General features: G+C 40.5%; 1 protein-coding gene across 1 annotated transcript; it reads right to left on the bottom strand.

Annotated features, from left to right (window-relative positions):
• Window positions 1-2,039: 2,039 nt before the first annotated feature.
• On the bottom strand, window positions 2,040-13,651 carry npc1l1 (NPC1-like 1). Its single transcript, XM_083978894.1, has 21 exons — window positions 13,464-13,651; window positions 12,005-12,166; window positions 10,954-11,868; window positions 9,691-9,984; window positions 9,376-9,599; window positions 9,159-9,259; window positions 8,891-9,063; window positions 8,511-8,639; window positions 7,846-8,028; window positions 7,640-7,754; window positions 7,223-7,488; window positions 6,989-7,078; window positions 6,707-6,897; window positions 5,278-5,405; window positions 5,034-5,163; window positions 4,883-4,938; window positions 4,637-4,787; window positions 3,721-3,952; window positions 3,349-3,462; window positions 3,046-3,208; window positions 2,040-2,951 (listed from the first exon to the last, which is right to left on the bottom strand). The coding sequence occupies exons 1-21, from the start codon at window positions 13,503-13,505 to the stop codon at window positions 2,734-2,736; spliced, it is 4,077 nt and encodes a 1,358-aa protein (XP_083835020.1). The 5' UTR covers window positions 13,506-13,651; the 3' UTR covers window positions 2,040-2,733.
• Between the last annotated feature and the right edge of the window lie 287 nt (window positions 13,652-13,938).

The following is a 13,938-nucleotide window of genomic DNA, read 5'->3' as shown; positions in this document are numbered from 1 at the left end:
CCTGACCTGTGATCTGTTCTAGCCAGATATGTGCTTTTGCTTCTCTTGCCTCACCACTTCCTACAACCTGTAGCCTCTTGTCAGCACAGACAGCCAATTACTTTTCTATTTCTTGTATCTCAGACAATCAAACATCACTAGTATTGTATTTTCTAAAGCACTATATATACCACCCTTACACAGTACACGAGAAGAATAGCATGTAATTTAATGCTAGTTTATGCCATCCTTTACTTCCTTAGGACCTTTAATGTTTTTTCTTCAGCCATTGCATTATTAGAAAGCTTCTCAGGAGGCGGGTTGATCTTTGGAGAAAATGCTCGGTCGTACAAGTTTTCTGTAGAATGACTCATTACAGATTTTAGTACCAAACTCTGCTCACAGACGTTTCCTAAACCTGCATAAGCTCAGCAGCTGCCCGAATCTATGCCTTCTTACCTCTGTGCTTCACCTCCACTGCATGTGCAACAAGCATGGCAAAGTTGTAATGTCACCTTAATGCATTTCTTGCTTGTAAAACTTTAAAAAAGAAAAAAAAAGGTTGCCATTACATGCTGCCATTACATTGTAGGAATATAATTACCCCTGAATCTATTTCCACAATGCAATATCACTGTCTGTCATTGGCTGAGATGGAGGCGAGTAGGGTGGGGGGTTGCGATGACTTAAGGATTTGTAAAAGGTTTCCAGGGAAACAGGGATCTCTGTTTCCATTGGCTTGTTTTTGCTATAATGCTGCTACAAAAATGGACTCATAGAGAGATGATTCATAGATCAGCTGAGTGATGTCAGATCCGATCTATTTATTATATGTCTGTACCATAGAGTGAGCTCAACCAGAGAAGAAAAAAGTTATTTATATTTTTTCCTCAAGACTGTATTATAATTTAAAAAGATTTTTTTCTTTTTTTTTTTTTGCCTGAATCGTGGTTTCCCTTGTATAATGTGTACAGTATGTTTTGGGGGCATTGACGACCTAAAGAAACATACAATCCTATCAAAGGGATGCATTGTTAATAAAACAAAATTTGAAATACCCAAGATATTTGACATATTTCCTTTTTTTTCAACTTTTCATTTGCATGTTTTACTTATTTTACTCATTTCATAGGAATGCCATCATGTCCTTCTGTCTGAGGACAGCAGGAATATTTAATTTCTCTTGTGGAGATTATCAATTTCACAATTTAAAAACCTTCTTTCCAAAGGTAAAAACATGCAGAAAGGGCAATAAACTGGCACCTCAACATAGTGGTAGTTACCATGATTTATCCAGCCCCCCAAAAAAATTGAATTTATAGACTTAGTAGATGTCAATACAATGCAATTCATAAAGTGAAAAATGGGCAATTACCACCAAGAATCCAGAGGCTGTTTAAAATGAAGGACCGTCAATACAACTTGAGAGGAGCATTTATATTTGAAAAACCAAAGATGCTAACAAATGTTAAAAATGTTTCTCTGTCAGTAAGGGGGGGGGGGGGGGGGGGGGTTAACCCAGAGGAATAACAGTCCTGAAAATGTTATAACATGTAGAATACTGAAAATGCTCAAAAAACTTTTCAAGAATAATTATGCAATACACTATCCTAAATTAAATCAGCCTACACCCTTCCGATCTAAAATCAAGTATTTATTTATATGTTCTTGCGAATGTAAATGGGCCAGAATAAATTTTCATTCTTTCACTCATTCATTTATTCATTCATTCACTCACTCACATTGTCCTACTTTAATAAAGTTTAAAACTCAGTTTCTATATTTCCAAACACACACCTGTTGTGTGGCAACTCAAACTAGTAGTATTAGATACATGATAAGAGACAAATAGGGACGTGTAGAGCAGGAAGCACTGAGAAAACATCAACCCTGCTCTTGGTGAGGAAGTGCACAGAAAGATAATAAATAAACAGATCTTACTTCTCAAGGTTAAAACCAATCATCAAGTCAGGGTGCAGTGGGAATCGAAAGAAGGATTTTATGGTCCTGAAGTCCACTTGATTTAATAGTGATAAAAATAAACCATAAAAGTAGTGATAAGAGCAACAACATATTTTATTTCAACATCTCAATGACTCAGTAGTTTTTGGACTCCTGGATAATGTTATGTACAAACATGTCATATCCAAATCAACATCTCTGCAGGGCCAGCATTCCCTATTTATAAATGCACAAGCACCTATAACAGAAAACTAAAACACCAAATGTTATCAATAAGGATATTTATTCACATAATAAAAACTTGATTGCACGTTATACACCAATAGCATCATACTGCATATTGATGAAATGCTGGAGTGTGTCATTTTAAATCACTCGAAACAGTACTAATGTGAAGTATTCACATATAAAATAATTACAGTCAATAAAAAAATACAAAATTCAACAACATTTGTCAGCTTCCTGTCCTTTGAATCTTGCCCAGCAGCAGCAGCAGCACGTGTGATGAGAAATGTGTCGTCTTTCATTTGCTGAGACGAGAAAGTTGACTCTTCATTGCTATAGTCCACTCCGGCATTGCTCAGAAATATTGCACAACTGTGTGTTGTTGTTGACAGTCCCACCGGTCTATTTCTGATTGAGGTACATAGTTAAGTTAATGATTCCCATACGGGAGAGCCAAACACCTGACTCTTGTGTTTGCTATCTGTCCGTTTCTGTGTCCATCTTTGTGCAGTTTGTGACAGAGGTATTTGCTCATCAGAGCTTTTGTTAGGAGTCTATGGCTGGTGCTCAGAAACGCTCAATTTTCTCCTCTTTCTGCTTTTCCATACTATGTGGTGCTATGCTGGCCTCTGTGGTTTTTGTTGAGTTGTAGTCTGGCTCTTGTTTTACCTCATTGTCTTCATAGCTCAGATTATCATAGGCTTGTTTCCTCATCTCCATCTCCTGGTTGGCCTTTGCTTTGGCCTGCTGGATCTGCAGCAGCACGGCCTTATTCAGACCGGGGCCTGAAAAAAGAACAAAAGAAAACATCGAGATTTAGCCCTCGCTCGCTCTGAGTTTCATTGGTGCCCTCTCTTATGCAGAAACTAAAGTGCATACCGAAGTAGCTGAGCAGCACAGGGAGGAAGATGAGTCCGTGTGCCATCCCCAGAAGTGTGATGACCAGATTTAACCGGAAGAAGAATATCTGGATGAGCTGCGCTTTAGCAAACGCCAGCACAAGGATGCCTGGTAGGTTGGTCATGGCAACGCCAGCAAATACCTTCAGAGCACAGAATTAACATGATTAACTCAGACAGCAGTTACTGTGTGTGGACATTCAGTGAATTACCTGCATGGCACTATACGTGAATATTACATTTTTGAGTGTCTGTACTAGACTTTCTCTCACAGTTTACTTACCGCGCTGCCCATGTTTGCTGTCGCCTCCTTGGCTCTTTCCACACGTGTGGGCTTGGTGCTTAATGCAAAGGATCTTGTCATATGTGAGACGAACTCCACCGAGATGCCCACCGCCTGCAAAGCACACAGAGAAGGTCATCAAGTAGGAAATGACCACATGAAATTCCCCAAAGCAATGTTCCTCTTTATCTTTGTCTTTCTATAATCATATTTTCAGAAGTAGCAATCAAACCTGAAAGGCCAGACAGAATTGTACTTTACATATCGAGCATGAAACCGTGGTGAATAAATCTGTACGCAATAAAATCAATGAACTTCATTTGTAAAATTGGCAGAGTCTCCCTTTAATCCTCATCACAGACACGTCCGTACCGTGACCAGATTGATGAGGGCCACCGCGTTGTAATCGATGCCCCACAGTGCCATCACCCCCACGGTGTCCACAGTGATCATGATGATGGTGATCAGGTTGAGCAGGCCGGAGCGGATGTCCAGACCCAGCAGCAGACAGCACACCACGAAGGTCGGCAGCAGGCAGATGCAGATGTTGAAGAGGCCCTCCGGCACAATCGTCAGATACTGCTCGTAGAATACATTAGTTACCCTGAAGGAGGGAGAGATGTAAAGTGCTGCTTTTAGGTTTAATGTCCAATTCTGTATGACAAGAAACTGCACATCCACAGCGCTGTAGAGTAGGGATGTCACGATTATAGATTTTCTTGGTACGATTATTGTCAGAGAAATAATCACGGTATTACGATTATTATGCATTAATTAATTTCACAACACAATGAATGTGTAAAATCAAATATAGTCAAAATATGATTATATGACTAATTATATACACAAAATATATGAAGTATCTATTAATATATGGCCAATTATTAATCCCCCCCAAGGGAAATGTTTGAACTATTAAAGTCATTAATTGTCATCGATACCAAATGTTTAAGTTTATAATTACATTATTTTTTTCTAACAAATGACATTTAAATTCCTACCAATTCAGTGTTACCGTTTGTTGAATTGTAAATTCAATTGTAAATTGACATCAACGTAATTTAACGAATACACACGCAGTTGTTGTGTGACTTTGTTTTCGTTCTGTGGCTGATCTGCCGATATGGCTCCTACATAATCATTTTTGGAAAGTGACAGTATTTAGGACACTTTACAATTAATTAATTGTGGCGTTTAATACCACTGTTAATTGTGACAACAAGTAATCGTGACATCCCTACTAGAGTAAAGGTGACATGAAGGAGCGTGGGAAATAGAAAGCACATACGTGTAAGGAAACACTTCAAAGTCAGGAGAGGTGCCTGGTATTTTCCTCATGCTCGAGGTGATGTCTTTGGCTAACTCTCTGGCCATCTGCAGTGCAGCGGTGAACTCCTGAGAGTTGGTTAAAGGCGTGTGGTAAGCCATGAACCGTGAAGCTGGGAATATAAGAAGATAAAAGTCATCATCTCCATTTAAATGGATATAAACAATAAATAAAATAAACATCTCTGACTGCTCTGAGATGACTTACCTATAACTTCTCCATTCTCATCTCTCACTACGGCCGTGTCATAAGCTCCTAAACCACTGTTGTAAGAGAAGATAAGCAGTGAGAATGTTGTTTTCATGTTGTGATGTCTTCGTATGTGTGCGGCTACGATACGATACGATACGATACACACCCTTTGGGGCACTGCAGGTCAGGCCTGTTACCCAGGAAGGCAGGGAGGAAGCGGTCGAATTTCTCCTTACTGGGCCTGAGGACGCCATCTGAAGGAGGATTCATACACTTGCGCAGACACTTCCAAGCAGCTGTTGACGTGGAGCAGAGAGTGTTAATCCAGTGAGGGTAATTATCTTTCATCATATAAATGGAAACTCAGAGTAAAAAATGTGTGTTGATGTGGTGTGTTTTTTTTTTCTCACGTTCGCTTGCAGGACAGAACTTTCCAAAATTTGGGCCCACATTGTACAGACGACAACATTTGGATCCAGGGTTCAGCCAGTCGATGAAATCATCCACCCAGGAGTTGGAAGGAATAGCCAAGTAGGATCTACACATCAGATCATCATGGGTTAAAGAAAGCCCAGAATATAAGGGGGTCCTTGATAAAGGATGAGACTAATGTTATGTGTCTTTTGACCAGATCTCATGCATAAACCTAAAACACAAAATGTGTGAATCCTCCATCAATATTTATTGCAACTGAGATCTAAATCTATAAAAGCAGGTCAAAAATGTGTATTGAAATGGTCTGTGATCTGTAGTGTTTACAAACATCACCCAAATTTGTCTAGACTGTAAAGTCAGTATCTTACCATAAAGATTGGAAACAGCTAGACTGTCTCTGTCCAAAGGTGAGAACCCACCCAACAGCACCTTTCACAGCTCACTGATTAACACGATATATCATCATTTGTTCAGTCTGTGCAAAAACTAAAATGTAAATATGAGAAGTTATACTTCACTTTTAACGATGTCTTTATGCTACTCTAAGCTACCTGGCTGCAGCTTTATACCAGCTGTAAAGATATGAGAGTGGCATCGGGTTCGTCATCTGACTGGAGGACCCTTTGGTCAGCGTGATATTTACATTAGTTAAGGTAGGAGACACACAGTTTTGGCTGAATTAATCATACAGTTGGACCGCACATGGTCACGGAAATTCTGTCAAATTACCCTTTTATGAGAGGAGTGTTGTTGTTTGTGAGTAAGCTGCTGATAATGTCAATGCTGCTGATAATGTTGATGATTAATGCACTTATCTCAAGGAAACAAACGTGTGTTCTTAGTTATAATCTATCCAGCGGTCACAACACCCTTCAAGTTATTTGATAATATGAAAATAACAGCGTGGTTAATGTATCATATTTGGTTATTCACCGCCCCTACTATATGTACTGTATGTGCACAGCTTAATTTATGTAATTATAATTCATACATTTACATAGAACCAGAAATGATTTCTCCTACACTTCAAGATATTTAACTAAAAAAAAATGCACCAAATGGTTCTGCTTACTTTACTTTGACTAATTACATTGATTATAGGAAATGCTTTGTATGTCTGCTCTGTCTTTACTATGTGATCAGTTAGAGGCAGCTTTTTATCTGCTCTGTGCCATTCATGTAACTCAGTTTATCATTAACTGATCTGATTGGCCAGTATGCAAAAGGTTGCTACTGTGATATCAGTAGGTTCAAGGATCTGTCAATGAAAAATGATGATGTGATAAACAAAGAGAGAAACTCCCTCTCTGCTGCTCTGACTGAGGAAGTGGTTGATGCAGAGTTGAGCGGCGCCAACATTTTTCATCTGTCTGGATCATTAAAAAACTGAACCCACTGACTCACCGTTCAGGGTGGTTGGTGGCATACTGGATCTTCTGGGTCAGTGAGAACTGATCACAGCCCACGCTGGAGCAGACTCCATTCATTCCCTCCACACTACTGAAGTTGTAGCCCTTTTTCGTTACAAAGTAAACTGGGACTCCAACTTCAAAGTATTTGTACAGGTACTTGAAATAGTCCAACATAAAAGAGCCCTGCACCAAAAACAGAAAAATCTTTGTACGGTTACAGTGAAAGAAGAGTGTGTGGTCATTGATTTATATCCATGAAGCACCACTTACTCACCTGAGGCATAGCCAGCTCCTGATCCAGACCAACTTTGACATGAAACGTAAGGAACACAGACCCAGAAAGCATGAAGATAAAAACCAGCATCTGGAGAGAAGACATGACAGAACTGATTCAAGAAATACTGATTCAACAAACAGACTTTTTAGCATTAGCTTTGTTTTTTAATGGTATTTTATGCACAACAGTGAGTATGTCTTGTGTTATTAGCTGAAGTGTCACTAGCCTTACCACTACGGCCCTGGTGTAACGGTGCAATAGGACAGGGGCGTAGTATTTCCTCATGAGGGGCAGGAGGAAGCCCTCGTTGGGCTTGTTGGGACGTTTTGTAGATACAGTGACACAGCAGACCAGTTCACAGCGGTTGTTGTCTTGGCGCCGGGCATCCAAGGACAGCAGCGCCACAAAGGCCGTCATCTGGAGGATGAAGTCCATGAGCACAGCCAGAGCAGCGTACAGAGCAAAGGACTTGACTGCTGGCATGGTGGACAGGGCCCCTTGGATAGAAAAACAGAGACAAGGTTAGAGGTTAACACACTGAATGGAAGCTTAACAGCCCCTTCCTATAAGCATCTTTTTTTGCATCACATATTGCTCTTTGTTCTTTTAGTTTTTGTCATAGTCTAAAAAAAAGAAGAATGCTCCTACCTAGAAAGAAGCAGACAGACTCAGACAGACTGCACAGGAGCATGCTGGGAGCTACGTTTCCAAGGACACGACCAATCTGCTCCTCTCTCTTCTCTCCAGACCTCCGTACATCTCTCTGGAAATAAAGTAGAGTTAATGAAATGGTATCCATATATTTTACAAAATCACCAATTATGCATGCTGGTGTTGCACACTAATATACAAACCTGGTACTCCAGAACAAAGATGAAGATGTTGTCAGCTCCTACGGCCAGAACCAGGAAGGGCACGACCTGCAGGATGACCAGGGAGGAGGGGATGCCGATCCAGGAGTAGAAGCCCATTGAAGCTAAGACAGAGCAGCCGACCACCAGGATCCCACCCAGACCCACCAGGAACTTGGAGTCCACCTTGAAGACAGAGTGATAAGATTCAATATGTACATTTAACTACAGTATGTGAACTTTTTTCACTTCCTCATATCTGTTTTGTCCCTCTTCATGTATGACTTGAAGGCCAATAAACCTTACGTGCTCTGTATAGATAAGCACTATACAGCTGAGATAGCTATACTGTACTACAGCAGTTTCTCCTTATCGTATACAGTATATGATAAGTACGGTCTCATAAAATGTACTGTCTCGATGATGCTTATCATATCTGAAGCACATGTTGTATACCTCTGTTTTAGAGTAAAGCAAATTTATGTGACAGTTTAACAAGACTACTAGCCTATAACCATGCTAGCACGTCTGTGAGGCTGCATCAGCAAACATGGTCGCTAACAATGTTAACATTTGGTGATTAGGCCATCACACAAATGATGGTGATAGCAATCCAGTTACTTTAATGGTTTTTGATCTTGGTCATTACCTTAACTTGATCGTCTTACCAGTATGCGTTTCCATGAAGAGTACTCTCCTAGTGCAACAGCAATGTAAACAAAAATTACAGCATAGCTGATCATAAAGATGGGGATGTCCTCTGCTGTAGTCCGATTAATCTCATCCTCCAAAGACCTCTGTGGACACAGTGGGGAGAGAGAAGTCAAATATTAGCGGCCTAAAGGTTAAGATGGTAAGATGATAGAAAAAGAGGTGAGAACTGAATATGACCCTTGGAGCTGTGATTGCAGATTTTTATCAGCATGTCACTGATAACTTCTCTCTCTTTTTTAATTTTTTTTTTTTAGCATTTTTGATTTTTATGGATTTGAGACAGTAGTGAGGATCTTAAACCCTTGGCTACCAGTACCACCATAGTTTATTGTACCTCCGCCATGTATGCAAAAGTGAAGTTGGTGTTAGGGTTTCTCTTGTATTCTTGGACAATCTTTAGAAACTCCGTCTCCCATTGCATGGCCACTTTAAACTTGGGGTTGTCACGAGCGTAGTTGTTGAGGGAGAAGGTCAGGATGAAAGCCTCAGCGTTGGTGTAGTCGTCATCTGGGAGCAACAATAGATTGGATGTAAATGAGTCAGAAATGCCCCTTTTTTCATGGTTTTTCATGAGTAAAATGTGAGGTTTGAAAGCCACTCACTGTTATAGCCCCCCACAGCCAGAAAGGGGAAGACTGGAGCTCCGTAGTCGGCCATGCAGCTCATACCTAAATCGGTGATGTCTTTGAAGGACAGGGGAGAGCTTGGGAGGAAAGAGAAGAGGAAAATGTCACGTTTAAGTCAATGAGAAATTACAGATTACTGAGTTTGTTCTTCAATTGAAGAGTTGAAATGACATTTGATGACATGAATACTTACTTGAGGCAATAGATTAAGTGATCTCTCCAGTCCACTTCTTTGGTCACTCCCAGCTCTGTCATGTTCACCTTAGCGTCAATGTTGTCCAAGCTGTTCTGGAAGTACTGTGGCAAACTATTGACAGCACAGTCTGTCAGGGAGGAGTTGACTGGGTTCAGCGGTGCGAAGCACACATCTTTCAGATTTGCCGTGCGGTTCAGATCCTCTGACCAGAACTCAATATCCTGACAAAAGAAAGGCATCATTGTGTCAAAATAACACAGTCAGCTTTTACAAACACCATCAAATGTCTGGCTTTGAGTCTGGGCTTTTTACCCTTATTCGTGTCTGAAGCTCCAGCAGTTCAATGACGAGGTCCTTGGATACGAGCCCACTGAAGTTCTGTGGTCCGAACAGCAAAGAATCATAAATGTGGCCTTTTCTGTTTGGAGCAGTCAAGATCAGCTGGTTCGTCCTGAAGAAGGGGCCAAAGTGTGTGTCATGGAAGTCTTTTTCCTGACGGGCCTGGCTGTTGGGAGCAGACCACAGTTCAACCGGGTCGGTGGTGAGCTCAATGGATTTGAGGCCGGCAGCGAAAGCAGCCACGACTCCAGCTGACAACAGGAGCACCTTAAATGAAGATGAAATAAGACAAAATATCAACCACTGAGACATACTGTCATCTTACATTTGGCTGACAAACTTAGTTTTTGTTAAAGTCACTATGCGTCTACTGTTTTATATTGATAGATATGTTTCAAAGATATTATGAAGATGAAAACTTGTTTCAAATCATTGTGATTGATTGTTTGAAGGACAATGAGACAATTCTAGTCAAAATATTTGGATTTTCCCTTCAAAAACATATATCAGCTTTTAAAGGGATAGTTCACCCAAAATTCAAATTTCATTCATTATCTACTCAACCTCATGTCGACTAAGAGCTGGGAGAATTTTCAGAGTCCTCCGTTCCTTCTCTGAGTTACGGGGGGGTCCGCACAGCAGTATTTGTCCATATAATGGTTGTCAAAGGATACCAACTTTCTTCATCCAAAAAGACACACCAAAAAACATCCAAATACCTCCATACTGCTCGTCTGTAATGTCCCTCTTGTATTGAAGCCCAGATATGAGAAATTGTTCCGAAAAAATTAAATAAGTCTATATTTTAAGCTTGTTTGTAGCGGAAGCTCCCAGTGTCTCAGTTAAGTGCTCTTCCTGTGTCCGTGCAAATCTCTCGCGATTTGCACTGACCGGCAGAACAATTTCTCATGTCAGGGCTTCAATACAAGAGGGACATTACAGACAAGCAGTATGGAGGTATTTGGATGTTTTTTGGTGTGTCTTTTTAGACAAAGAAAGTTGGTATCCATTGACAACCATTATATGGACAAATACTGCTGCGCGGACCCCCCCCGTAACTCAGAGAAGGAACGGAGGACTCTGAAAATTTCTCACAGCTCTTAGTCGACATGAGGGTGAGTAGATAATGAGTGAAATTTGAATTTTGGGTGAACTATCCCTTTAAATGATGCCAAATGATGCAGACTGTATCAGACTCTATTTGGGATTGGCACTCCACTGGTTTAAAATACTTACCGTGAGGGGATAGGTGGCCATGAGGGTTCCCCAGCGCTGAAACCATGCAGTCAGATGAGTTTGAGCTACCAGGCTGGTCATGTCAGCACACGTCACATCTAAGGGATCAACAACCTGCTGGGTCACGTCATTAGAGTTCTGGTCTTTTCCTTTCTTCTTTCTCTTTCCTTTCTCCTCATCCTTTCTTTTCTTATGCATTAACATGCAGGACACAGCGAGGTAAAACAGGAAGGCAAATACCAGGACACAGAGCAGGATTAGAGAGATGACGAGGAAGCCGTCTATCCCGAACAGGCTGAAGGGGCTGGGGGGTGGGGGTAGGGGGGGCACATTTGGGCACGACTCTTGACAGTCCTGGCAGGAGCAGACTTGACCTCCTGATGGTGTGGTCTCATTACACTTCAGAGCACGTCCATTGTAGGGAATCACACCCGCTGGTACTCCCTCAGTGTCTCCCTCGTTTATCAGCCTGAAGTCGATGTCCAGTGGAGCCAGACCGTTACTGGAGTCTCCCTGGAAGTCATACCAGCGCTGAGGGGTGCAAAGCTTGGCACCATACCGACCACACATGGTGGCAATTGCGAAGCCTCCGGTGGCAGGAATCCTGACATTTTTACATGACTGGAAAGCACCGTTTGCAAAGTTGGTGGTGAGGAATGCCTGGTAAGCTGTCACAGCCTCCCTCGTCTTGTTCGTGGTGTCGGTGACGTTCTGGACCTCTGTGACCTTTACCACCTGGCTCTGGTTGGGGCTGCAGGTGTTGATGCAGTGCAGGTGGGCAAAGTTCTCAGCACAGGAGGGGCAGCGGATCAGCACAGCCTTGGACAGGGACAGACTCATTTCCAGAGATTTCAGCTGTTTCGTGGAGCAGCAGGCGAAAGTGTTGCCCTCACCTCGGTCCAGGATGGGACACACCTGCAGCAAGAACAGACTTGTTTTTTTTTTTGTTTTTTTACAGAAGAAGACTCAAACACAATAAACCTGACACATGAAATAGTTTTTCTAATGCTTTTTTCCTGTCACCACTTAACATTACGAAGGGTGAACAGACCTGTTTAAGTTGCCTGTAGTGTGATCCTGTGACTGGTCGAGCACGGCTGTAGTCGAAGCAGGGGACAGTAGGCTTGATGAGGGACCCTTCTACAGAAGGGTTAAGTCCACACTCGTCATAGAAAGCACAGAAGCCAGCCTCATGTTGGGCTGCGGACAACACCTGTGGGGAAGACAGATGTAAAGTATGAGGCACAAACATTTAAGAGCAGTTTCTACTGATTACTCATGTAATTTATGTGTAGTTTTTTTTTTACACTATTTTGAATTTATCACTATTTGTATTGAACAAATAGTAAACCATCATTGTGTTTCTTTTAAAGACACTTAAGTAATAACCCATAAATGTCTTTATAGTGACATAATGACTTTAGGGCTGTACTATATCCTGCTGTGTCAGCTACTTAATGTCACCTTGTTAGAACAATAAAATATTCAAATTCAAATATGTCCCGTAGGTTTAAAGTTTATTACAACACCCCAAAATTACTTGTAAATTAATAAATCTCTTTTATGTAAAAGTAATTTATTCAGTTTTTATATAGTAGTTACACATTTAAACATTTTTTTTTTTCATTATTTTCTTCTTCCTTCAAAGCACTAAGTAAAGTAATTACCATCCAACCACAATGTTGATGCTTTGTAGCCTACTGAATTAAATCATTTTTCTTTTTTTAACTAAAGGTAATGTGAAATAGAAACATTTATAATATATGACATTCAATACGCATAAAAAATTAAGAATATTATCAACATTATGTCTAATGTTTAATCTTTAGACATAAATAAGACAGACAAAACACAGTCTTTACACTTTACTGGGAAGAATGACACAGTTAACACACACTAGACGGAACAGAAGTTTTTGAGATCACTTTTAAGTATGTGAATGCCAGTTTACATTACTTAATTAAAAACTATTTATTAGTTATTTAGTTATTTAACTTGTTGTATGGATAAAAACTGAAATATAAACTTTAACTTTTATGTGGGCATACATGAAATCGGAAAACACAGGTGGTGAATTTCTCTTTATTTCTCTATTTGATTTATTTTTATGTAGGCATTTCACATCTTCAATAAAATTCAACTAAAATGTCTCATCTGAAACACTTTGCTCAGGTTTTTGCTGCCTACAAACACTTTGCCAACGTTGACTTTGGATACTAAGGTGTGACACAGCACAACAATATTGATTTGGCTTTTACATTTATGGCTCTACTGTTGAAACTACTTCTTTAATCCACCATTTAGTCTTGTGATTATGTGATAAATAACTACAATTTAATTACAATATATTCCTTTTTTCTGTAAGTGATTACATTTACTTATTATTGAAATGATCAGACTATAGTTTTAGTAATTTTTTTCTGAAGTGTTTTTAGTGTTGTAAAAAGTAGTGTGCCATTGCGGAAGTATCACATACTTGCTCATGAAAAAAAAAGACCAGACCAACTTACCATACAAGTAAGAAAAGCGATCAGAGCTGTGAAGTGCCCCATGATTCCTGAGGGTCTTTCAACAACAGATGAGTCGGGGTCCTCAGGTACAGTGAAATGGAGTGTATATCAATCACTGTCGCCCTGTTGGAAGATACATTAGACCAAGTAAGACAGTGAGAGAGGTGCTCTGTGGTGCTGAAGTTACCTCTCCGTCTGTCTAGTAGTGGTAGGGTTGGGACAGGAGTAAAATCATGACATGCCCAACTTCTGTGACGTCTCACTTTTCTTATCTGGTCTGATGTTGTAGCTGGCCAATTGCAGCTGCAGATGATCAATTCCTTTGTCTGATCATTAACATAGAAGAAACTTTGATAGGGTTGCTGGGAGATCCAAAGCAGATGGCAGAAACTACAGGAAAATCCATAACAACAGCCGCACCCAGTCCTTCACTTGTGTGTCTGGTCTCCACCGTGGCATTAAAAAAAAGAAAGAA

Source organism: Trachurus trachurus (assembly GCF_905171665.1).
Source record: "Trachurus trachurus genome assembly, chromosome: 9".
NCBI classification, from domain to species: Eukaryota; Metazoa; Chordata; class Actinopteri; order Carangiformes; family Carangidae; genus Trachurus; species Trachurus trachurus.
This window is presented reverse-complemented; position numbering and strand designations above follow the sequence as displayed.

Excerpts from the sequence above, each read along its gene's own strand:
- npc1l1 (XM_083978894.1), bottom strand. The coding sequence starts at position 13,505 with ATGGGGCACTTCACAGCTCTGATCGCTTTTCTTACTTGTATG. Across the intron at positions 12,167-13,463 it reads TCGCTTTTCTTACTTGTATG|GTGTTGTCCGCAGCCCAACA; the intron begins GTAAGTTGGTCT and ends TCTTCCCCACAG. Across the intron at positions 9,064-9,158 it reads GGCTGTGGGGGGCTATAACA|ATGACGACTACACCAACGCT; the intron begins GTGAGTGGCTTT and ends TGTTGCTCCCAG.